The sequence below is a fragment of the Ictidomys tridecemlineatus genome, chromosome 10 (genome assembly GCF_052094955.1).
Source record: "Ictidomys tridecemlineatus isolate mIctTri1 chromosome 10, mIctTri1.hap1, whole genome shotgun sequence".
In the NCBI taxonomy this organism is placed as follows: Eukaryota; Metazoa; Chordata; class Mammalia; order Rodentia; family Sciuridae; genus Ictidomys; species Ictidomys tridecemlineatus.
The window spans coordinates 55,794,308-55,820,100 of NC_135486.1; the positions used below are offsets into that span (position 1 = coordinate 55,794,308).

The window sequence follows — 25,793 nt, forward strand, 5'->3', positions numbered from 1 at the left end:
GTATACTTCAATTGGTGAGAAGTTTTAAGCATAGTTCTTAGGAAGTGATAACAGATGACAGGTTACAAATTGCAACATTACAAAGAAAATAGGAAAATAACCTGAGAAAGTTAGGATATTTTATTTGGGTAATCAACACTTATAAAACTCCTTAATATTCAGAATTATTTACAGCAATACTTTAGCAATATATAGCAGCAGTCACTGAGAGCATACATATCCTTCAGTTTTTGTATACTTAAGCATGAGCACATCTTTAAAATATAAATAAAGCTGGATGTGGTGGAGCATGTCTGTAATCTCAGCAACATGGGAGGTTGAGGCAGAAGGATCACAAGTCTGCCTGGACAACTTAGCAAGGCCTTGTCTCAGAAAACCAAAAAGGGATGGGTTGTGGTTCAGGGATAAAGTACCTCTGGATTCAGTCAGAGGCAAACAGCAACAGTATAAATAGAAATAATAAAATATAAATCAAGAATAATTTACTGGGTATTGGAAGTTGAATGAAATATATTATTGTTCCTAAACCACTTTTAATGTGTGACTTATAATTCAGAGTATTTGAGATGAAATGATTAACTTGTGCAGTAAAAAGGAAGAGTGGGAAAGGCCTCATGTCAAAACAATGAAACGTGTTCTTTTCTTTTTCTTTTTTTATGTAGTAAACTTCTTATGAGATAAGTTGAAAGAAACATTGAAATATTTAGTAGTAAATTCAATGAAGTGTTTTTTAACTCCCTCACCCCAGAGATACTTGATATTAAATTAAGAAAGAGGATTTCTATGATAGTATTGTCAGTTTTTAACTAGAGATTTCAGTGAGATAAGCATAAATGATATGCAATTCATTATTATCAGTAATGGGGATGACAGGACTTAAGGAAGGTGAATACAAAAATTGAAAATTTATCCACCCCAAACCAGCCCCTACTTTGCTCAACTAATGTAGGACATGGATAATTAGGCAACTTCCATTTTATTGAATTGTTCATCTTAGGTTCTCACTATTTTTTTTTTTTTTTTTTTTTTTTTTTTTTAGTACCAAGGATTAAACCCAGAGGCACTTAACCACTGAGCCACATCCCCAGCCCTTTTTTTTATATTTTATGTAAAGTCATTGTCTCTCTGAGTTGCTTAGGGCCTTGCTAAGTTGCTGAGGCTGGCTTGGAACTGGTGATCCCCTGCCTCCTGAGCTGCTGGGATCACAGGCATTCACCATTTTGCCTGACTCACTGTCTTTTGATCATTTTCCTTCACTTTACTATAAGATGTTTTATTCAGTTAATGAATGTTTATGTAATTGCTTACTGTGGGCCAGACGTTATTGTATGTGCTTTATAAAACTAATTTAATTAGTATTCTCATTTTTCAGAAGAGGAATCTGAGGTGCAGAGATATTACGTGACATACCTTGTCTGTCACTCAGTAAGTAGTGAGTACAGAATTGACATTTGAACCTCAGAGGTTTGGCTTCAGAGTTTGTGCTCTTAACCATTGTACAATATCACTTAATTTTGAAAATGCGAACAGAGTAGTAGAGGAGGATTTTATTGGTTTAAATAGCTCTCCATTCAAATCTCAATTGTGCCATATACTAGCTGTTCTCTGCGTCACAGCACCTCAGTGTTGCTCTGTGAGGTGAGAATACTACTACACTGTTCTCTCAATGTTACTGAGAAAAGAGGTCTCTTATGGGTGAAGCCTGGGGACAGTGGTTGGCTAAAGCACTTCCAAGTTCCTTCTCATCCTCTTGCTCAACACTTCCTCTTTTCACCGTTTAACTTGCTCCAGTACAAGGCTCAATCAGTATATTGTCTAAGGAAAACAAAGAAGAGAAGAGTTATGAAGAGCCTGGATTCACCCTCACAATAATAGAATTCTTGGGTTTGATGTAGTATTATTTTAGGATCCTATAATACTAGAAATTTATTATAGGAGAGACTCACTTGTGAGACTCTTTTCTGTTTTATTAATTTTTATTCCATAAGGCAGTGATTTTAATAAAGGGATGAGACTGGTGGGTTGAATCATTTGATCAGTTGAGTTTTTTTCAGGTGGCACAGGCCTCCTCCTGGTAGGCAAGTACTACTGCCTTCTTGGCCAGTTCCCAATTACTGCCATAGTGAGACACCATTATTGTTGTATACCATATCCATCAAGTATGTTCTAACTGAAAAATTATTAGAACCATATATGATTATATTGTAGTGAGATTTCTCTGTTTGAGAGAACTTTACTCTGTAAATTTAACCCTGATTTTGATTAGAGATAATTTTTATTTATTCATTCATTAATGGTTATTGCTAGCCTGCTCTGTGGTAGGTGCTAGACCTACATGGTGAGTAGGTTTATCTTATGGACATATTACTTCCATATTTGATACTCATTAAGGTTACTTACCACAGTGTATATGTAATGTGGGATATTATATTGATTTAAATATTTAGAGAGTATGGTATAATGAAATGAAAAATATTTATAGTAAGGAAGTTATAAAATTTATAATGAAATTATCTTCTTAAATGGGTCCCTTTCTTTGCAGTAGTTTAAAATTCCATGACTGTACTTTGTTAAAATAGTTTGGTAATAACTTGTATACAGTGAGGTGTGTATAACTGGAGATTTTATAGTGCAGAAAGCAGATTAAAAAGAAAGCTCTGTCTGCTTTCACAATTTACAAGGGTGTAAATGTAAGCAAAATAATAATTTAGTTCACATTTAACCCAGCAGGAAGCAGAGTACAGATTGAGTAATTCTCTACAACATATCTACTTCTATGTAAACTAATCTCATAGTTTATTCTTCATTAAATTGCTAAGATGTTATTTTCTGTTGGCTAGTTTGTGGAAATGCTTTGTATTTCTTTTCCCCCCTCAACCCTGCCACCATTCATCTTGCTTTATTTACTCTCAATAAAGTTTAATACTGTAGTTCTATTAGGATGTTCTTGTGTTTAAAAAAATAATTTAAAAGTATCATTTTTAGGCTTAAAGTGTAAATAATGTTTTCTAAAAGGGGGAACTAGGATTTGAGTAACTAATTGATAGAATGTTATGAAACAAATACCAGAATGCTTAAAGGTAGATGGAAATTAGGCAGGTGCTAGAAAACAAAAGAAAATAATGCAGATAAAGAATGACAGATCAGCCTTACTGAGATCTTAGAGAAGTTGGCTTTCTAACATCTTGTGTTATTTATTGCATAGGTATTTTTCTCATCATTGCTTTAGCTTCAAAGCAAAGCATGGACACCAGCCTTCTTTAGGAAGTAGGTATGAAAACTATACTTAACATAAAAAAAAAATGACAATTTCATGCATATTGCAGTGGAAGCAAAAATTCTTGACTGTAATATACTTTTCAAAATAATCATGAAGGAACATATGTGATGAAGCTGAGGAATGTGGGTACATCTGGAAAGCTTTTAAGGCATTTTGAAAATACAACACAAAATTACCAAAATATAAACAACCTTATGTGGCCAGTTGCAGTAGTGACATTGATCAGTTGGAGAGCAGACAAACCTCTTAAAGAGGAGTGGGTGCAGTGCCTCATCTTGGAATCATCATCACAGCAAACCAGAGATCTTTTATGAAATATTGAAGAATCTTGTGCTGATATCCTCCCAATGCCTTCTGCTACAGCAACGCATCAAATCAACAAATACGAGCACCTTTTTCTTAAGGCACATATGATGCTATTTGGAAATGCCAAGGAATAAGGGAGATTGCCATCACTTATGGTGACATTCTGGATAATCAAAAATGAATAAAGAAATGGGAGAAATTTTCATATAGAGTTTTGTTTTGTTTTTTAAAATTAGGTTTTCTCTATGTTGTCTAGGCTGGCCCTGAACTCCTGAACTTAAGTAATCCTGATTCGGCTTCCTTGATAGCTGAGACTATAGGCATAAGTTATCAGTTCCATGTTGAGTTAAAAATTACTCACCCCAGCCATTTTTCCTGTATTCCATTCTCCCTAAAACTTTATGAGGGTTTGACTTCCTATGTCATCAATTCTTAGTGCTTGTATGTATTTTGACACAGCTAAAGCCCATTTCCTCCCAATCTTAAATAAGGTGTGTTCCATAATCTGTCATGTTCATTGAACAGCATCTTAGAATGAGAATGCTGGGAAGGAACTGAAATGCTTTGGGTATGTTTCATACGCATCTCCCAAATTTCAGAGGTTATTCAAACTAACACGCATCTAGTACTGGTTGTTATCAGTTGTTTAATGACATTGCATAGATGTCACAATAGAATTTCACATGTTTAATTTGCCCAAGAGCAAGAAAAGAACATTTGAAAGATTCAGTAAAAGAGAATTTTTTAAAAAAGCATAAATATATATTTTAAAAGGACCTACAGTGTGTGAAATTATTTTCAATTTTAAAGTTATAGTTCATATTAATTGTGCAATTGAAAATTATTATGCTAATTCATTATAATATAAATAACATAAAATCTCCAAGATTATTTTCAAGACATCTTGGTGAAGGTAAGTTCAGTGAGAAACTTTTTTTTCCTATTCCCTAAGAGACACGAACAGGACTCCACTTAGAACTAACTGGACTCTTCTACATAAAAATGTAACTGGCAGTTGTAAACACTACAGATTATATTTATCATCATGCATTTATCCTGTAGCTGTATTTGGTTTAAAAATAGGTATGGTATATCACACAATCATGAATTATATATTCTTTATTTGTGGTACTATTTATTTATGAAATCTAGAATAGAGAAAAGGTTTTGCCATATTTTCTTAAAGGTAATGCATATGTATAAATTTGTTTGGCATTTGTCAAGAGCTAAATATTTACTACATTATGAACCATGAAATGAAATAGATTTCATATTGAAATTAACATTACGTCTCTTTTTGTCTTAAGTAAAATTGACCAAAGAGGACTTTTATTTAAGAATATTGCCAAAGATAGTTTCTTAAAGCATTTAAACTTATTTTTTACTGAAAGCTGCTCAGTTTTTGGTTTAAAGCTGCTGTTTGGAAATTCTTAAAGTACTTGTATTTTCATGATAATATATGTTTGTGTATATCATTTAAAAAAATAATTTTTAGAAAAGCTGGTGCAATGGTGCACACATGTAGTTCAGCTATTTGAGCATGAGGTGGGAGGATTGCTTGATTCCACGAGTTATAGATCAACCTGGGCAACACAACAAGACTCCATCTCAAAAAACAAACACACAATAAGTGTTTACTCACTCCTCTGGTGTCCTGTGTCTGACTTTAAAAGAGTTAGTAGTATTAATCAAACTAATGCTATATTTAAATATTGCATAGCTTTTTGCATTTCTTTAGGTAAGATATATGTTTTACATATCTAACACTATTTAAAGAAATTATTTTTGACTGATGGGATGAATCTGTTACATTGTTGCATTATTTATATAAATACTCCTGAATTAGTACAATGTTGATTACTTTTTTAAGCCATTTTTTGTATAAACACTAGTGGCTCTTTCCATCTATTAATAATGAGCATTATAAAGTAATTATTTTCATTAATGCATAGATCAAGTGTAGATGTTGTCTATTCATTTTTTTCCTCAGGTGTATGAAGAAATAAAATAGTCGTGTATTTTAAAATCTAGATTGTGATTAAGCATGGAAATGAAATTTTTAAAAACCAATATTCTCAGGAAAGTTAAGCTTTACATTGTTTGAGCTTTATGACAGTAATTCCTTTTCCTGACATATGTTTGAAAATGCTTCCACCATATTAAGTAACGGCTAGTTTTTGAAAGCTCTTATAATATAATATAAGTGACCATTGGTCATTTTAAAAGCTGTATTGCCTTTATGAGTTAGAAAAATCAGAATTTCAGTTTGCTATACAAACTAACAGTAATTAGGGTCTTTTATTTTCTATATTTTAGGAAGGCAGTATCTGTTAAAAAATAACAGTTTGAGTGTTTTGTTTAATTGAATTCTAAATGATCATGGATTTAAGGAAAATAGTGCTACAGTTAAATAGATTTCAATTGAATCATATCTGTATTTCTTTTAATAAGATCCCAATACACCTAATTATGTTTTTACTATAATTTATTTTAATATAGAGGGTAGGTGTCCATTAGTTTTAATATTTCTTCAGTGTTCTCAACTGGTACATACTTCAACACATGTCTAACATTCAACCATTCGTGAAGTTAGTCAGGACTAGGTTCCAGAATACAACCTAGCCTCAAAATGGAAGCATATTCATTAACTCAATCTATTTGTGAGAATATAAATCTGAACTATGTTTAAGGGTCATCCATTTGCATGTCTGAACAAATGTAGAAGTTCTCTAGTTTTCCTATATGAGAGACCATTTGCATATTTTAATTAATGCATTTTTAGTCTAGAGACATATCCCTAACTTCTGCTTTAGCACTTTCTGATGTCTTCAGCTTTTAAAAAATCGATTTGATCTCAGTGGAGTATTAATAAATATGAACACGAATGATATGACTCTACTTTGTGTTCAACCAGAGACATGAAAAATTGTGCTGTATTTGTGTAATATGAATTTAATTGCGTTCTGCTGTCATATATAACTAATTAGAATAAATAACATTTTAAAATTTAAAAAAATAATGAAATAACATCTACATGTATGGACTAATTTAGGTTGAAGATTATTAAATAAAAAATGACATTAGGTGAGCAGTAAGAAATGAGCCCAGTCAATTTTGGAGAGGGGAGGGCCTGTATCAAATGCATATAAACCCCAGTAAAGATGATCCATTTGAGTATCATATTAAAATTTTTAGATGATAAGTATGAATCTAAACTTATATCATGTCCCATCTCATGTTGTTAAAGACAAAGCCTGGGAGCCAAATTTAAACTTACTTGTAACTTGTTTTCTATAACTAACACCCACTCAAAATGAGATTGTTAATTTGTTTTAATATTAACAGGAAAAATCTGGAGTCATAACTAGGTAAAACTGAACTCTAAAAAGGAACCTTTTCCAGTTCCACAATTCACAAATAGGATTCTTCACCATTCAGAGAATATGGATTTTTTCATTTGAATTTTGGAGGTATTACCTGAATATGTATACCTATTATGCCCCAAATTTAAAGAATCAGTAGTTTTTTTGTTTGTTTGTTTAAACAAGTCTTTGGAAGCTGCATTAGTTACTGTATTAGTTGCTTAGGGCTGTTGTAAGAAATCATACCAAAGTAAATGGCTTAAAACAGCACAAATGTATTCTCTGCTATTTGGGAGGTCAGAAGTTAGAAAATCAAGTCTGAGTAGGGCCACATTCCCTTTGAAGGCTGTAGGGGAGAGTCAGTTCTTTGTTTCTTCTTGGAATTCCTTGGCTTGTGGTAGGTATGTCACTCCAACTGCCTCTCTAGTGTTACATTGTCTCCTTTATTTCTTATGTGTTAAAACCATACTTAAAAGAATATTTGTAGTTGGATTTAGGGATCCCCCAGATAACCCAGGAGCGTTTCTCAAAATCCTTAACTGAGTCAAATTTTTTGTTAAATAAGGTGTGTGTGTGTGTGTGTGTGTGTGTATATATTTCAAATTTTTTGTTAAATAAGGTGTGTGTGTGTGTGTGTGTGTGTGTGTGTGTGTATATTCGAACATATAAGATCATATTTGCAGGTTCCAGGGATTAGCATGTATGTATATTTTGAGGGTCCATCATTCAGTTTACTATAAAAGCCAATATATCAGGATCTTTTTTTGGGAAATACAGTCAACTGGATTTGGTTAGTGATGGACCACATGTACCATGTTGGTTCCAGAAGATTACAATGGAGTTAAAAATTCCTGTTACCTAACTAAGTCCTTGCCACAGGCCAGCATATTGGTCATGTGTCTATGGATGATGCTGGAATAAATCTGTGCTGTCAGCCATACAAAAAGTATAGCACATACAACTATTTACAATATGATACTTAACAATAAATGATGTATTAGTTTATTTACTGTACTATAATTTTTAATCACTATTTTAGAATTACCTCCTCCTACTTAATTGAAATAAAGTATCTACTGTAAAATATCATATACTGTGTATGGTCAGCAGCAGCCTCATGAATCTCTTGTTTTTTGCCTTATCTCTTAATTGCATTATTTCTTCTTAGTCTTGATTCAGTCTTGTGTTGCTTTGTTCATCATGGCTCTAGGAGTGATAGGTTATACATACACACAGTGTAGCCTAGGTAGTATAGTAAGCTAAATATCTAAGTAAACTCTATGAAGTTTGCACAATGAGAAAATCACGTAAGGATGTGTTTCTCAGAATGTATTTCAGAATGTATCTCTGTCATTAAGCAAAGCACAACTATGTAAGTATTTTGGTATTACATGTATTTCAAAATAAATATAACCTCCAGGCAAAGAGGATGAAAAAGAAGTACCCATTAAAGTAGATAGAAAAAGCTGAGAAGAGGTTGTATTGGACACTTTGTCCAGTTGTGACTGCAGTGCTTACTGAAGGTTAATCATGACAATGCATGCAAATTTTAGCTGTATACTGGTGAGTGTCCATAGAATAATCCCTTGAGAATAGTTGGTATCACATGAATCCTTTTTTAAATGACTTTCTATTATAATCAAGCTATCTTAAATTGAAACCTATAAGTCATAAATATGAAAGTATAGTAAAAATTAATTACTCCATCCAATATGAATTTAGGTGAAAATTCTGTTTGAAAGTAAAATTGTGGCTGACTTTTAACAGTTTATCTAAAGAGAATTGGTTGCAAGGGAGGTACCTTTGTTTTGGGTACTTAGCTTCATAAAAGCCAGAACTTTTTGTCCATATTTTTAGAATAGTCTGAGAACATGTTTCTTAGCTCAACATTGACTACTTCAGCTACTGAGCTAGTGATGAAAAGTGTTTAGTTCCTTTTCCTTGATCAACTGGTCAAAACCCAGTTAAGATCCCTAGCCTGCCAGAACAATTCTTCCCTCTTACTTAATCCTTAGTATACACAGTTTCTTGCCTGGATATTGTGAAAAGCAATAATTTTTTATACTCTTTCAGGCTAGTGATCTTGTCCTCCATAAAGTGACAAGAAAGCTTGCTTATTTTGTTATTATTTTTAATTCCCATCTGTTGAGTCTGTGTCCCTCTGTCAGGCCCATTTCTTTATAAATTAAACAACCTCTTCATTCCATTTTTGGAACTAGATACTGAATATTTAATTAGGGCAACATACCATACTATTATGTGAACTTTTTTGCAGCATTTTATTGGGAACATATAAGAGAGATTCTTAGGAACTACTTAGCACCCTTCTCTAACATTTAGGGGACACCTGAAATCTGGCGAAATACTGGAATAAGTCCCATGAAGTTAGAGACCTCATCCTTTTTTTGGCAGAGGTTGGGGAGGGGGTCACATCTCAAGCACCTCGACAAATTACCAAATAAATGAATATACTCTTTAAGCACCTTCTAAATCAATTCATATTGTAGATGAACAATGATAAGAAAACAAAACAAAAAAGGAATCTCTATTGAAAGTTTGAGATCTACTTTTAGCTTAGTATGATAACTGTTAATTGAGTCAACTCAAAATCATTTTAAAAACTTAGAAATAATGCTTTTTTTCCTCTTAGCAAGAAGGGAAATTTTCAATTTTTCTTCTGTGTGAATGAATATCTTACTGTATATAATGTACTATGTTTAAGGGATGCATAATTTATTTTAAAAGAACTTTTTGGCAACCAGAAGTCCTGTTATAGACCACATAAAGTATTTTAAATTTCTAAAATTTGATTTAAAAGATTCATTTATATGGTGATGTTTTTGTTTCTGACATCTGAAGGTGTAAATACTTTATGGCTAAAAGGAAAGTAGGCTTAGAAATAAAAATCAGATTTTTATTTCTTTTTAATCTCACATTTCCTGAATAGGTGTATTTTGTTCTGTTCAAAATAAAAAGAAATTGTGTTATGTTTTTTCAATTTTTTCAAATGATAGTTTCATTTTATCTTTGATACAATTATTAAACTATTGCTATTTAGCTCAACAGACTTATATATTGTACCAATATAAATCTACATTACTATTTTACAACATTTGAAGTCTGCTTTTGTATCATTCATTGAAGAATTAAGGTCTAGTGATTTTAAATTTTATATAGGAATACATAAGTAAAAACAGAAAATTAAAATAAGGATAAATAAGAGGAACTATTTCATTGTTAAAATGGGAACTGTGAATTTAATTCTTTTTGCTTTTGTGAATTTAGCTTAAGAGACTGTCAACGTTAGTACTATGTTTTTTTCAGTAAAATGATGGAAGGGCATTAGGTTTTTTTTGTCTTTTTTCTTTTATGCACTTAAATATTTGTGAGAAAGATGCCCCTATATTTCCTCTGTTTATTTAATGAATTGTTATTGCACCTCAGTGAAGAGTGATACGAGACTGAACACTTCAGAGTATATTACACAAGGGGAAAAAAACTGAAATTATTTGCTACAATAATGAATATTGAGCTTTTAAAGAAATAATAAAATTTTAGAAAATGTTTCTACCACTCTGAGACTAGTAGGATGACGTGGTGGTCTTGATAAAAAATGTAAATGTGAAATTTGTCGACATTTGGGTATTCATAAGTCAGTAAACAAGTGTTTTCTGTAGGACCAGTGTATAATGTTCCAAATAACATGCACAGTGTAAAAGGTTCATTCAAAGTCTAATGTAGATGAACATTTTTTCACAAAATGTACAGAAAGTTTATTGATAAGGTTTCAAATTCCATAATGCAACTAACCTTTTAGAATCTACTCCTTGTTGAAATCTGGTATAGTATCAAAGAATATATCCATAACTATTTGAATAGTCAGTCTTCTCCTTTCCAACTGTATATCTGTTTGAGCCAGATTTTTCTGCTGTATTTCAATTAAAACAACATAGTGGAGCAAAGTGAATGCAGTAGCAGAGGAGAAAATCTATTTCTATTAAACCAGACATTAAAGAGATTTGCATAAATGCAAAGCAGTACTGCTCTTATATTGTTTTTGAAAATAGTTAATTTTATGCATGTACTGGGTTTATTGTTACCTTTAAAGAAAGTAATAACAAGTTTTAAATTTTCTTGTTTTTAATTTGTAACACGGTAAACACAAATATAACCTACATAAACTTAAAACTCTTTTTGAGTTCTCAGTAACATTTAAGGATATAAAGATGTTCTGAAGTAAGTCTGAGAATTGCTGATTCAGAGAAATGATTCCACAGCCGAAATATATGTTGGCAAAAGATTATATTTCATGATACATGAAGTCTATATTGACCTAGTTACTGATAGGATAAAGAGTCAGAGAAGTCAGATGTTAGATTTGACCTTGGGTCAAGAGAAGAAGCTGATTTGTATCAAAAACTGAACTACTTACTTTTTTTGTGTAGTTCTGTGATTCAGCATTTGAGATTAAATAACAAGTTAGAAATATCCAGTAGAGAGCTGGAAAATGAGACCAGCTAGCCATCCAGTTCTTGTGGTATCATGGAGCACCTGTATTGCTTAGAATTAGGAAGAATCTGTTTTGTGGCTAAGTAGAGCTTATTTATAAATCTATGTATGTATATGTTTATTGGATTATGTAATGGCACTGTGCCATGTGTTCTTAACAATTATGTTTGTGTGTGTATGTGTGAGTTGGTATATGGTTTAAGTGCTATTAACTCATGCTTTTTTGTGTGTGTGCTTGATTTATTTACAGCGCTGTGTGAAAGGTTATTTTCCTCCAAAAATAAAGTTACAGTCAAGATTTAACAATGAAAACTTAACTCTTTTTTTTTTTTTTTTTTTTACAAATTATGTTATTAGTTAATGGCACATGGAAGAGAAACATCTATTTTGTATTCCTCTTATAAGTGGTTTTCATCGAAATTCATAGATACTGTGTGCCCGATTTACCAAGGCTTTTTAAACCGGCTGGTAATAAATATGCTCTCACAACCATCTGATAAAATGAAAAACTGAACAAAATGTGTACTCAGATGAATGATTCTCTGAAGGAATAATGGTGCAAATGAATTATCAAAGTGTGAAATCATGAAAAACAAAACATGTTTGGGTTTTTATTGAATGTTAATTGTAGGCTTATGTATTTTCTTTTGTAAGCTAAGTTAAAATTGCCTAACTAAATTTTTGAAGGCCAATGTTGTAGGACATATATTGCATCATAATTTATTTTTCGTGTAAAGGCTGCTGTTCATTTTTTTTTTGCAGCATTAACATGCATGCTTTCCTCACGTAGGAGAATATATAAAAAACTGGAGGCCAAGATATTTCCTTTTGAAGACAGATGGCTCATTCATAGGATATAAAGAGAAACCTCAAGATGTGGATTTACCTTATCCCCTCAACAACTTTTCAGTGGCAAGTAAGTTGATTATAATTGTTGATTCACCTTGTTTTTATTTATTTATAGGATTTTTAACATTTTACAATATATAAGAAGCCTATGGGAAAGTTTGGATCCATTTTAAATAACAAATTTTTAGCTTTGATAGAAATTTCAATTTATCGTGATTAAGCATATAATCTTATACAGTGTCATATAGTTTAATGTTTTTCATTTTAGAATTTGCATGTGATAAATACAATTTCGAGATATGTGCCACAGGTTTCTCTTTAGAAGATGTAAAAGAATACTTTTGAACTTGGTTGTTAGATTGAACTTAGTTTGTCAGGTGTTCAAAGTTTTCTATTACAAACTTAGGTCATTTGATTGTATTGTGAGAAACAAAATTATTTACATGAGAAACAATTTTCTGAGAAGATTTTATGTTCATAGTTGGTTTAACTTGTTTAGAAATTTTGTATTTGAACATGGTACAAAATAAACTGAAAAATGACAGTTATCACTGATATGTCGTGACCAGGCTCTTCAGGCTGTTCAGACTTGCTGATTCATCAGTGAAAGGATCTTTCTGTGTTAATTCAGAAATAAAACATTTTAAAGTTAAACTAAAAATCAACTTTTATGAGAGCTTGCTAGACTCTGGATCATGAAAATAAATTTTTAACTGGACAGCCTCCTTAAATTTTATTTTGGTCATACTTATCTCAGCCATACTTGAAAAACATGAGGAAAAATTGAAGCTAAAAAATTTCAGTTAAATAACAATTTTAAAAATCCAAGAAATCAATAGTTTCTGAATGTTATTAACATTCAATTTATCATTATAAGAGAGTTAGTCTTCTTTATCCTTATTTATTTCATTTTTTAAAGGAAAAGATAAACCAAAGGGCTTGTGGAATCATTTGAATGATAAGGATACCAGCTTATAATAAAGGCCCTCTACATTTATGTCAGTAGATTTTTACATAGAGGTTTTATTTTTACAAAAATAAGAATAGTATGTATTAAAAAGAAACCATCTTTTTTCCCAACCAGAATGCTCATTAGATATTAATGGGTTTGTTTCAGTAGGAAATTATGTTTTAAATTCTTTTGTCAATTATATTTTGTATTGACTTAAGAACATATTTTTATTCTGAAAATCTTTTGGGTGAACATTTGCTTTAAAGACATAGAATTTATCTTTTAAACCCTTAGCAATGTATGTTGTCATGTATCACCTAAAGTAGTATAGTTTCTTAGTTTGTCCATTTTGCTAGTAATTCTATTGGTTTGTCTGAAATAATTTGGAAAAGCGCAGAATTCCTTTATCTGCTGATCAAAATGCAGCATTTTTTGACCTTATGAAATTTCACACCCCAACAAGTTTTAAAGACATACTGTATGTCACAGTCTGCCAACATCTGCTCTAACACTTCCACTGGCAGAGGCTGAAATAAATGCTGCACTCTTGGGGAAAAATTCTATTTAGTGACTGACAGTCAACTTATCTATAAGATAAATATTAGTTGACATCTGTAATCTTTATATAAAGTAGTTGTTGATACTTGACTCAAACTAATGAATTTGTATTTAGAATAGTTCCTTAGGTTTCAGGGATATTATTAACTTGGACCTTACAATAAATGAATTATTTTAAATTTGTACAACAACTTTGCCTTATCTTTTAATTGCATTATTTCTTCTGATACCTTAGACCTTAGGTCATTCTCTGAAACTCTCATCTTTGGCATAGTAGAAACAATCTGAGTTCAATGGATTTATAAGGGCATTTTGATCCTTCACAGTTCATGATTTTATAGGGAGGCTTTGAACAGGTCCCTGAAGATTCTATAGAAGTTATGCAGATTATTTATAGAAGAATATTCCAGGCAGAGGTGACAAACAATGTTTTTATGAAGCATTAAAAGAAGGCATAGTTGGAACATGAAAAGTTTCTTTCACCAGTAGTCTCCTTTTCTCCCTATTTCCCTTTCACTCTTGCACCCTTTAATATATATATATATTTTAAAAGAATATATATATATATATATTAAAGCAGTATGGAGATTCCTTAGAAAACTTGGAATGGAACCGCCATTTGACCCGTTATCCCACTCCTCAGTTTATAACCAAAGGACTTAATATTGGCATACTGTAGTGAAGCAACCACTTCAATGTTTATAGCAGCTCAGTTCATAATAGCTAAGCCATGAAATCATCCTAGTTGCTCTAAAACAGATGAATGGATAAAGAAAACGTAGTATATATGCAAAATGGAATGTTACTCAGCCATAAAGAAGAATGAAATTATGGCATATGCTGGTAAATGGATAGAACTGGAGAATATCATGCTAAGTGATATGCTAAGCTAGTCCCCCAAAAAACAAAGGCAGAATGTTCTCTCTGATATGTGGATGTTAACCCACAACAGGGTAATGAAGAGAAGGGGGAGGAATAGGAATAGAAAAGATAGTAGAATTAATCAGACCTATCTTTCCTATCCTTATGACCAGTATAACTCCACATCATATATACCTACGATGATGGGATCCTAATTGGAACAAATTATACTTGTTTGATATGTCAAAATACACTCTCGTTTCATGTATATCTAGAAAGAACAAGTTAAAAAAGGATACTTTTGCAAAGTATTTGTAAGGTGTTTTGGAAAGTGTTATGTCCTCTTGATAGTTATAATCTGAGTCCCCTATTTTTCTTATAATTAAAAGCCTACTTCACATTTATGTGGGTTTTAATAAAATCTTACTAAACTAGGCATTTTATCCATATGAATAAAGTGAAGCATGAGAACTGGAAGGCATTTTAGAATTGTTCTTTTTAAATTAAATTTTTAATTCCTTCCCATCTGATTAAAATTTTGCACAACGGTAGTCTACACTCATGATTTCTATTTTTTAATCACTGCAGTCTAGTTTCTTCCTTTATTTACTTGATTGAAACTACTTTTCATGAATTCTCCAGTGACCACTTAATTTTTCAGGTAGAGAAAAATAAAAACATATGAACTTAATTAATGTAAGTTTTACATGGCATGGGACCCTTTGGAAACAAAGAAACACATGAACTTATATATGTCTATGCTTAGGTTTGATGAAGATATGGCTAAAATGAAGGAAGTATCAATGGAAAAAGGGGATAATCTAGTAGTAATAAATGAGGGTATTTTATGAAGGCCTGTTTGTTTAGACACAGGGACACAGTGTCTTTAGAGATGAGGATGTTTCTTTGCTCCAGGTATAGGGAGGAACTCTCTACACTGAGCATCTTAAGACCTCCTTCAAGGAAAAATCAGAGAATTCTTCCTAGGTTTTTATGACCTGCTTCAGGGGAGAAGGGTAAGGCTGTCCTTCCTACTTCTACTGTTTTCTCAAATGCCTCAGTGTTATTTTGGGGAAGTGTGTGCTGAACCCCATCATTAAGTCTAGAAGACATTTTTTAGTTCTTATTTTTTTCTGGATTTCCATCTGGCCTTCATTTATTCTTTTGATTACATTCTCCTTCTATGATGATCTCTTACATTATATAATATCCTGAGATATCTCCTGATTTTTCTCTTTGTATAATGCATTATTTTGGTATTTAACAGAATTCTGGTTGAGGACACTTTGCATTTTGTACCTCTTCCTTGAGTGAGGTACATTCACTTGAATGAGGTGTTTAGCATTTCTGTTAAAACCTATATGCAGCTTACTCCTACCCTTATATCTCTTTAGACCAGGCTACTTTCCTGAGCATTAGGTTTCTAAAGTCACTTGACTTTCAGGACATCTCTATATTAGATGCTTTTTGGACTTTACATGTCCTAAGCTAAACTCAAGATGATTTTGTCTGTTTCTTCCCTTGTATCCAATATGTCAGTTCTGTCTCTGCCTGAACACAAATTTGGATCCATTTCATCGTTATCTTTCCCTTCACATCTTTACCCAACTCCTGATTCCCTTTCTAGTTCTGCTGATTTGCTTATTTCTTGAACCTGTTATGTCTTTCCCTGCAATTCCCCTGGAATGAACCATCATTGTCTCTGCTATGGATTCTTAACTAGATTCTCTGCCTCTAGTTGTACCACTCATATTCCTTCAGACATTACTTCACTATCATTTAAATCTATTTTCCTCCCCCCAACCCCATACCAAAATTATCTTTCTGATATTACACCCTAACTATGCCATTCCCCTGTGAAAGCCTTACCTTGGATCTTCATTGTCCACTGGATAATATCCAGTTACCTTAATATATCATACAAGGATCTCTCTGGCCTCTCCTTTCAATTCTTGCTTGCATGTCTCTTCTGTTCTACAATTGTGTTTTAGTAATACTGAATTGTTTATAATTCCCTATTTAACTTTTGCTGCTTTTCTACTGTTAGCCTTAGTTTATGTCTTCCCTCTGGTTGAAATTTTTTTCTGTCCTCTATTTGCCTGTATAATTTGCTTTCATTTAAGATTTAATTCAGATTTATATTCCTCTTCATGTTCCTTCTAAAGTATTCCTCTTGGTCCTTCATCAAGCTGTTATCTTTTCTTGTACTACTTTCTTTCTTGGTTGTTTAGTTCATGTAGTTCATGTATATACCTCAGAGTTATTTTAGGGGAAGCAACGTAGTCTTATTTATCTTATATACAGCTTCCAGTGCCTACATATAATGACTTACTAACTGCTTTTGAGTGAATATCTGAAAACATTTCATCCAATTTTTTTCTTTTTTTATATGAGAAAAATGAAGCCTTTGAAAAGTCAGTGATCTTTTTAAGGTTGCCTTACTACGTAATGATAGTTAAGCATCAAGATTAAAACTGATATTACTTCACTATCATTTAAATCTTATTTCCCTCCCCCATCCCCATACCATGACATTGTGTTAAGTCAACTTTCAGATACTGTAACAAATAGAGATAACTTAAAAAGAGAAAAGATTTATCTTGACACATAGTTTTTGGTTGTACCAATCCATGATTGGTTTACTCTGTTTTTCGGCCTTTGGTTAGGCAGTGCATCATGGTGGGAGCATGTGGCTGAGCAAAATTGCTTATCTCATGGCCAGGTGGCAAAAAAAGAGAAAGAACCAGAGTCCTACAATTCCCTTCAACAGAACACCTTCTATGACCTAAAGGCTTCCTACTAGGCCCACCCATCACCTCTCAAGAGTGCCAAACTCAGGATCGAGCCTTTACCTTAACACATGGGACTTTGGAGGACATTTGAGATCCAAAGTATGACACGTTTTCTATAGATTTAAAGTAATGAGGTCTTGAATGAGAAATCTTAAAGTCCTGTAGAATGTGGGTAATAATATTTGATCTTTATCCTTCTTTGAATGAATCAAATATGAACTAGATTTAAAGATGCCTTCTAAATATAGTGCTATAGAGATGTAAGTTTTAAAAAGGCATTTTTCTAAGCAAAGTACATCTCTAAATAGACTTATGGTGTGATGGATTTCTGATGATGGATGATTAAGATCATCTGTGCACAGGTTAACTCTCATCATTGAATAAAAAAATACTGTAAGATATACATATTGTCATAATACTTGCGTATTTGCCCATATGTCTTTGGGCCTTATCCTATTTCTGAAAGGTTTCTTTTTACTCTCTGGTGTAAGAGAAGAATGCCAGCCCTTGTCTCAATAAGCACCTCTAGAATTCTGCCTTACTCTGTACAGCATATACTGGCCTACCTTGAAAATATCTTTACTTCTCTGTAAACTTTCCTCAGTCCCTTCTATAAAAAAAAAATAGGTTAGTCTGCATTTCTTAGGCCAATTTTAGAAATGTTTATGCTTTACCTATTTCTCTCTCTGTCCTTGAAAAAAATGTAAGGAATTTATGGGGCTTAAACCTAACAAAAAGTGTCTTTATCTCTGAATAAATGTTGAAGTATACAGAAAAATCCGTTCATTTTCATTAATGCTTTCATGGAAATACATGGGAAGAGGGAAAAAGCTTATGAGTTGATTCTTAGTCTTACTCAATACAGTGCCACCTAGAATAATAATCTTGTACATCTAGAAAAACCAAAAACTATATAAATATGTGGACTATGAGATGACATAATAATTTAATGTTAAATGTTTATCGATCCTTATATAATCTTATATAGCTTTTATATGCAGGGATGGATGATATTAGTACGAAACAAATAGCAACGGGAAGGTAAATGGGAGTAATTCCCTAAGTGAATTTTATTTAAAACAAATGCAGTAGAAGTTGAGAGAAGCAATATGTAAGGGTAACAGAGAGTGACTAAGTGAGAATTTGTTCATGAGATAAGGTTAACATGAGTCCTGAAGGGTAGGTTTTTAGAAGAGGGCATTGTCAGTAAATTTAACAACTTAAGCACACATAAGAAGAGAGATTTTAACTTGCTTATTTTGTGAATAGTGTAGGCAGTATCCTAGATGGATAGAGAACTTATGTTGAAGAGGAATAAAAATTAAGATTAAATAGTATGTAATCAGATAGTGAAAGTTCTTGAAAAACATATTGATACTTTTAATGAAAACCATTAGGAACCATAAAATTTGGGTGCCCAAATCAGTATTTGATTTTAAAAAGTAGGGGAGGACCTATCTAGTTATAGTTTGCAGTGGAAAGGATATATTCGTAGAAAAATAGGCCATGAGTCACTCATCAAAGTGTTGTCCACTGCTGCTTCCTTTCCATACTATTACCTACTGAGCTCAGTTCAGCAGTTCTCTATGAATTGTTTTCTTGCTTTCAAATATTCTCCTCTCTGAATTAAAAAGTTATTTGCAAATACCATCTCCTTGCTCAGAAAAAAAAATCAGATATTCTCCATTTTTCACAAGGGAAGGCTGAATTGTAATTATTTTATATATTGTATATCCACATGATATATATCCAACACACTTGCCCAAAATCATAACTATATTTATATACTCTATATCTTTTCCTTTTTTCTTCTGTTACTCCTTAATGTTTTACATGTTATTTTTGAAGCTAATTGCTATATTCTTTTAGGTTCAATAACATATGGAATTTCTAATCGTGTTTTTATTTTCCTTGATTTCTTAGGCCATTTTTTTATGTACTTGATCATTTGATGATTTGATGCTTTCTTATCCTTACTTGTGATCAAACTTTGAGGTAAATGGAAAGTTAAATCTAGCAATAGGTATATCTTAGTGTAAGTACTAAATATTTAAATATTCATCATAAAGTGTCTTATTGTAAATTTAGTTAAATTTGTTCCCAGGCTTCATTATCATAAATGATGTTATGTTAATATATTGTTTGCAAAACTTAACCCATTAACCAAATTTAGAATTGAAAATGAAGAAAACCTTTCTAAAAATCACTTTAAAAGGAAGTCTTTCCCCCCACCCTCCAGACTACAAGGTAACAATGCCTTACTTGTCACTTGTTTCCTCCCTTTTATTCAAATTGCACTCCAGTTTGACAAGAAAAAGTGTAACCCTATATTATTGGAAAATACTCTGGCAGTCATGTGTTTCAAATCTAGCTTTCAGGGGTAAGAAAGCAACCCAGTGCATCTCTGAAAGTTTATAAATATAAACTTATGTGTGTACTATTTGAGTTTCCCACTATATAGTTTCACTAATTATTAACACCCTAGGTGACCTGCTCAGATTTCTGTTTGACAGCCAGTATCTTGAATCTCTCACCTTTGTTTCCTAATCTAATCCAAAATCATCAGTAGGCTTTATCTTCTGTATCTCATTTGTTAAAATATAAAGGAATATGGATGCTTATGTAGAATCAGAAAGATCAGTCCACTTCTAGAAGGTGATGACTCGTATATACACATTTAAAACTTTTTCTATAGCATTTGTTTCAGTCTCTGGTATAGTGGAAGATCATTGGATTTGGGAGTTTAACTTGATTTTTTTTTAACTTCTTCAGTAGCTTTGTGACGTTGGACAAATCACGTAAGTTTTTTGATCTTCATTCTTCTCATCTTTGAACAGCAAGGATAACAATAATGTATTTCTCACAGGTACAGTCAAGATTAAATGAGATGATATATGTGAAAATATTGTAAATTTGAAAGGTGCTACCCAAATTGAAGTATTAATATGAGAAGATGCTCAGTAATATTTGTTGAATTGGCAGTCATTCTTCTCTCTGTAGCTAAATTTCATTGGAGTGGAAAGAAAACTGCTTTGTTGAGTTTTCTTTAAATACTATTATAGATTTTAAGGAAAACCTTTACAGCAATCCCTTGCGGTTAAGGCCAATTGCTATTGCTTGATTGGGCCACTTGGGAAGGAAAGGGGGAGACTCCAGTTTTATTTAATGCCAGGGACTTGGATCCTAGGGGCTAATTCTTGTTACAACTAAACAATGTGAGATACATTCACCAAGTCTGCTTATACCTCCTTTTGGCAAAAACAAAACAAAACAAAACCACTGTGGCCAAAAGGGAGTTATCATTGGCTCTGCCTTAGGGCTTTGGATGAGGTCTAGAGGAACTGAGTGAGGACCAAATTCTTCAGACTCTCTAGCCTTTGGAAGACAAAGCTTTTGCAGGCTGAGGAGGGCCCATGTGGTTATCATTGTAGCTTTTAGTCAAAAGTTGTTTTGTTTTTTAATAAAGGCAATAAAAATCTTTCTGGCTATTCTAAGATGATCTCTTGGTTATCCTTCATTGGAGGGATAATTAAAGTTAATATGGCTCTTAAGTTGCTACTTTTTTTGAAAGGTGGAGGGATTCTGGGAATTGTTTTTAGGGGAAGGTGGGCAAGGAATGATCAGTTTCAATAGCTTACATCAAGTGGTATCGGGACATAAAAAGAGATGCAGTATAACCAATGTTCCGTCTTTTCCTTCTACGTTCCTTTCTTCCCCTTTCTTCGAATAACCCACTCCATACCTTTCCTCTCTGCTTGCCCCTCTCCCTCTCTGTCACTTAATTTTTCCTAAGGTCAGCATTCAACTGTCAGTTGTCCATAGCTGTTTACGTAAGGGAACACCCTATTCATAATTATTATCACTGAGTTATTTTTAAGTACATTCACTTCAGACTCCTTCCTTAATTTCCTTACTTAGTTCTTCCAGGTAACAATCTTACGTACTTACTCTGGTTTGACATTTCCTATCGTGTGTGTGTGTGTGTGTGTGTGTGTGTGTGTGTGTGTGTGTGTGTGTGGTGTGTGTGTCTGTGTATGATTTCAAGTTAACAACAATTTGAAAACGTTATCTATATATTTGGGAAGTGTAAGTTCTGATGAATATTTAGAAAGTTTTTATTGAGGGTTATTATGTTCTCAACATTGTACCAGGTACTGAGGGAAAAAGAAGGAAATAAGGAAGGAAGCCAACCTTTCTTTGAGAGTTACTATGTACCAAGTCCTTTTACATATGTTATCTCTTTTAATCTTCACAACAACACTGTGAGGTAAGTATTTTGTTCCCCATTTTAAAGACATTCAGAGAGGCTGTGTGACATGCTTTTAAAGGTCACTTATCTAACAACTGGCAGAGCCAGAATTTAAACCCACGATTAAGATAATGTTGACTTCAAATCCTGCGTTCATTATTTCACTGATAAATAGTATAGCCCTTGGCTTTGAAGAATTTATAGTAGCAAAATCTGCCACAAACAATTAAAATTGATACTTAGACAAATTTTAAAGTTAAGTTTTGAAGTAAATTTTACTATTAAAATATGCAGTTAGAGTTTAGGAAAGGAAGTATTATTAAAGATTGGCTCATCAAGAAAACTTCTTTGGAAATTGAAATTCTCTGGAGATATACTAAAATTTCCAAAGGTAAGATAGATTCTAGGTAACTATAAGAACAGAATTAATTTGAAAAATTGTTTCAGAGAAACTTTGGCTGAATGTCTTCTTGTTGAATTAAATGGGTCTGAAATCCTCAGGAGTGAATAAAAGCTCCAGATGATATTATTTTCCTGTCCATTTACAGAATGAAAAATAACAAAGGAGAAAGAAGGATAAACGATAGAAATAAATATGACACAAGAAATATTTAATGGAATGCATCAGTCATAACAGACACTTTGTTTTCCCAAGGTCAGAGTTAGGCTCTAGAAGACTTTATAGTTTACCTGGTGTTTTATGTGCGGTTTCTAAGTGCTATTGCTGTTCATTTTCTAGTAGAATATAAAATATATTTATTGACACAAGTAAATACTTTATTTTAAAATCCTACTTTAATGGCAATTTTCTTCTTTTTAGCTTAAAGTTTTAAATGGTAGCTTTTAAATTGGAAAAGTTTTCACTATTTCTCTCTGCTAATACTAATTCCTTTTCTGTAGGAGTGGCAGGGTGGTGTGGGTGGGGAATGGTTTGATGATCACGAACTGCAATCTGTGTGACAAGGTGGTTGTGGTGGATTTACTGTAGAATTTTTCTTGCATTATATTACTTATTTAATGCAAATAATATATCTGAATTAAATTATTTATTTAATGTAAATAGTATATCTGATTTCCAGCTAAAAATTTTCAGGCATAATACTACTCAACACCAGGCAGCATTTTGATACTGAGTTAAGGATCCTTGTATTGTTTTTATTTTATCACTAATCCCAGCATTTTCCTCCATGATACCCTTTCATATATGAAGGATAAAAATAATTCTTTTTTTCTTGCCTTTCTGAAAGTACTTATGACCAGTTAAATTTGTAATTTTTGGTTAAGTGTAGATACCTACTTGACTTATTTGTTAAACGTTTATTTTCAATGTATTGTTTTTATAACATAAGATTTTTAGTTTCTATAGAGGATTGTGTGTAGTTTTTGAAATTGTAATTAGAATCATGATTATATACCCATTAAATTCAGTGTTTTAATCCCATCTAAATACATAGGAAATTCAGAGGGATTTGTGGAAGTAAGGGAAGAGAAATAATATATTTTTTGAAGCCTATTATGTACCAGGTACTTTTCTTCTCTAATCACATTTGACATCATAAGAACAACCTGAAATAAATATTTATAATTTTATTTTGAAAATGAATAATAAAACAAACCTAGAAATATTAAAACTCTTTCCCAGAGTCTAAAAGCAAGCAAATGGCAGAATGATGATTTGAACTATGGCCTAGCATTGAATGCATTTGATCATCTCTCGGGTTCAGAGATAACAACTCTCTTTTCATCATCCATTGAAGCTTAGTGGTATGCCAAGTATTATACACAGTTGGTTAATAGTGGACTCTCGCCTCTGTTACTAATTGCCTTTATTTTGTTTGTAATGAGATTCGTGCTAGAACAGAAAGACAAATATAGGTGGATATGATGGATGATTATTTGGTAGAAATTCATTATATAATTTTAATCTGAACATTCAGTCATTCTGAGACTCAGAATTTTCTCATATGTAAAGTAAAGGAATTTCACTGAAGGATCTCAGAGGTCCTTCTAAAATCCAGTGATTTGTCTGTCAGAAGCAGATAATAATTTCTTAAATTGGCTAGTCCATTGAGCAGTTATTATAATAAATTACCATTTGTTGAGCATCTATGTGCCATATTATACACATACATTAATTCTTTTTAATATTCTTTCAAAATAATCTTTTTTCTATTTTATACCTAGAGAAACTTGGCTCATGGAATTTCCCAGGAGTAATGCATGTCTTCAGTGGTGGAACTAGAGACTAGACCACAGATTTCACGTTTCAAGGCTAATGCTTTTTCCATTTTACCACCTATCAATAGCATCTCTGACCACCTTAGGGCCTTGGGGCAAGATGCTTTCTACTGTGGGCAATGCAGAAGGTATGGACATTCCATGCCTCTAGACTAGTTTGTATGTTAGTATCATGAATCAAATCTTGTCATTCTCAATTAGTATATGAAGATGTATTTCAGAACTTTTGGTTACTTTCATTTGAGCAAACTAAGTCTTAATGCAGAGGAATCACTAGATGTGAAGTTTATAACATTGCTCTTCTAATTATGTAAGAGGAGTCATAGGGAAAACAACAGTCTTCAAAGACAGGATGATTTGAATATTTGTGATGAATTATATAATCATTGCTTTGTGTGTGTGTGTGTGTGGTTGTGTGGGGGCGGGGTAATTAGAGTTTGATTCCAGAGATGCTATTCCACCACTGAGCTATTTCCCCAGCTTTTTTTTTTTTTTCTTGTCTCCATAAGTTGCCTAGGCTGGCCTTGAATTTAAGATACTCTTGCCTTAGCCTCCCGAGTTGCTGGGATTACAGGTGTGGATCACGACATTCATTTTAAACAAATTAGACTTTAGGGACACATATCTATCTATCTATCTATCTATCTATCTATCTATCTATCTATCTATCTATCTATCTTTCTTTCTTTCTTTCTTTTTTTCTTTCTCTCTTTCTCTCTTTCTTTCTTTCTTTCTCTGAGTTGTTAATTATAAATCACTTCCTTTTCTGGTCCTCCTTTCTTTATGTTAATTTTAGAGCATTTATTATATCTTGAGTAAAGTTAAATTAGGCGTAAGGCCAGAGAGGAAGAAGGATCTTTAACCTTGGAATTTAGAAAAGATATAGAGGAATTCTTTTGGATTTGAAATAATACATAATCAAGCAGATGCTAATGAAAAAATGAAATGCAGGAGAAGATAACAGATACTAGGATGCCTGTTTGGAAGTTTTATAGAGGAGAGTACATTGCCCCTTTATTACAATAATGTTTCTGCGCTATAATAAGGTCTTTCATTGCAAGTTCAGCCTTTTTCATTCACTTGTTTTGTGTTCTGCTTCCTCTGTTACTAATTGTCAGCACAATAGTCTTCCAAATATGAAGTCTCAGTGTCCTTTTGGACCAATTTGTCATTGTTTTTCTCCCTCACCCCCCAACCCATCCACTCGGAATTTATTACTATGGTTGCAGTTTTAGACATTTTTTTACGTTTTAAAATGGTAATGCTTTTGAAACATGCCAGAATAGTTCATGTTAATTGAATCATCCAACCAGCAACAGTTATTGCTTCCAAAAGCATACTGAAAAAGTTTCTATTTCTACAGGGCATTCTTATAAGATAATTTAAAATAAACATACTATTTTCTTTTTAGCATTACTTTCATAATAATTGTTTCCTTTGAACTTAGCAGTAGTCCTATGGAAATAGAATATTAAAATATTTGTTAAGCTGTACTATTTATAGATTTACTGTTTACCTCTCATAATTCTTTGAAATTTCTGTTATTTTAGAAAGTTATCTATTTTTTCCTATTAATGGCTCTTTATTCTTAAGATATGACTAAGGAATAAAAAAGTTGACTTAGAGTGACAGGGCTTAATAAGTTCTGATGTTAGATTCCAGGCAACTCTGGACCATATTAATTCATGCAAGGTTTTTAGTATTTTGACCAATAAATATTTCAAATGTTCTCTGAGCCTTATTCAGCTAATCTCATGACAGAAGACATTTTCCAAATGTAATTTCTAAAAAGAAATCCTGGAACAGTATTGTTTATTTACAGTTTATCTATCACTTA

General features: G+C 32.4%; 1 protein-coding gene across 10 annotated transcripts in view; it reads left to right on the forward strand.

Annotated features, from left to right (window-relative positions):
* The window catches only part of Akt3 (AKT serine/threonine kinase 3), a 267,691-nt gene that overhangs the window by 99,833 nt on the left and 142,065 nt on the right, over positions 1-25,793 (forward strand). For 4 of the 10 annotated variants that reach the window (XM_078022976.1, XM_078022977.1, XM_078022982.1 and 1 more), the window contains one exon: positions 12,248-12,373. The exons of 1 other annotated variant lie outside the window; for it this stretch is intronic. In XM_078022976.1, the coding sequence (XP_077879102.1) occupies positions 12,248-12,373 (126 nt within the window). Of the gene's footprint in view, positions 1-12,247; positions 12,374-21,620; positions 21,737-22,266; positions 22,374-23,902; positions 24,085-25,793 lie in introns of all 10 variants that reach the window. 5 more of the 10 variants (XM_040277169.2, XM_078022978.1, XM_078022979.1 and 2 more) reach the window with 4 other exon arrangements.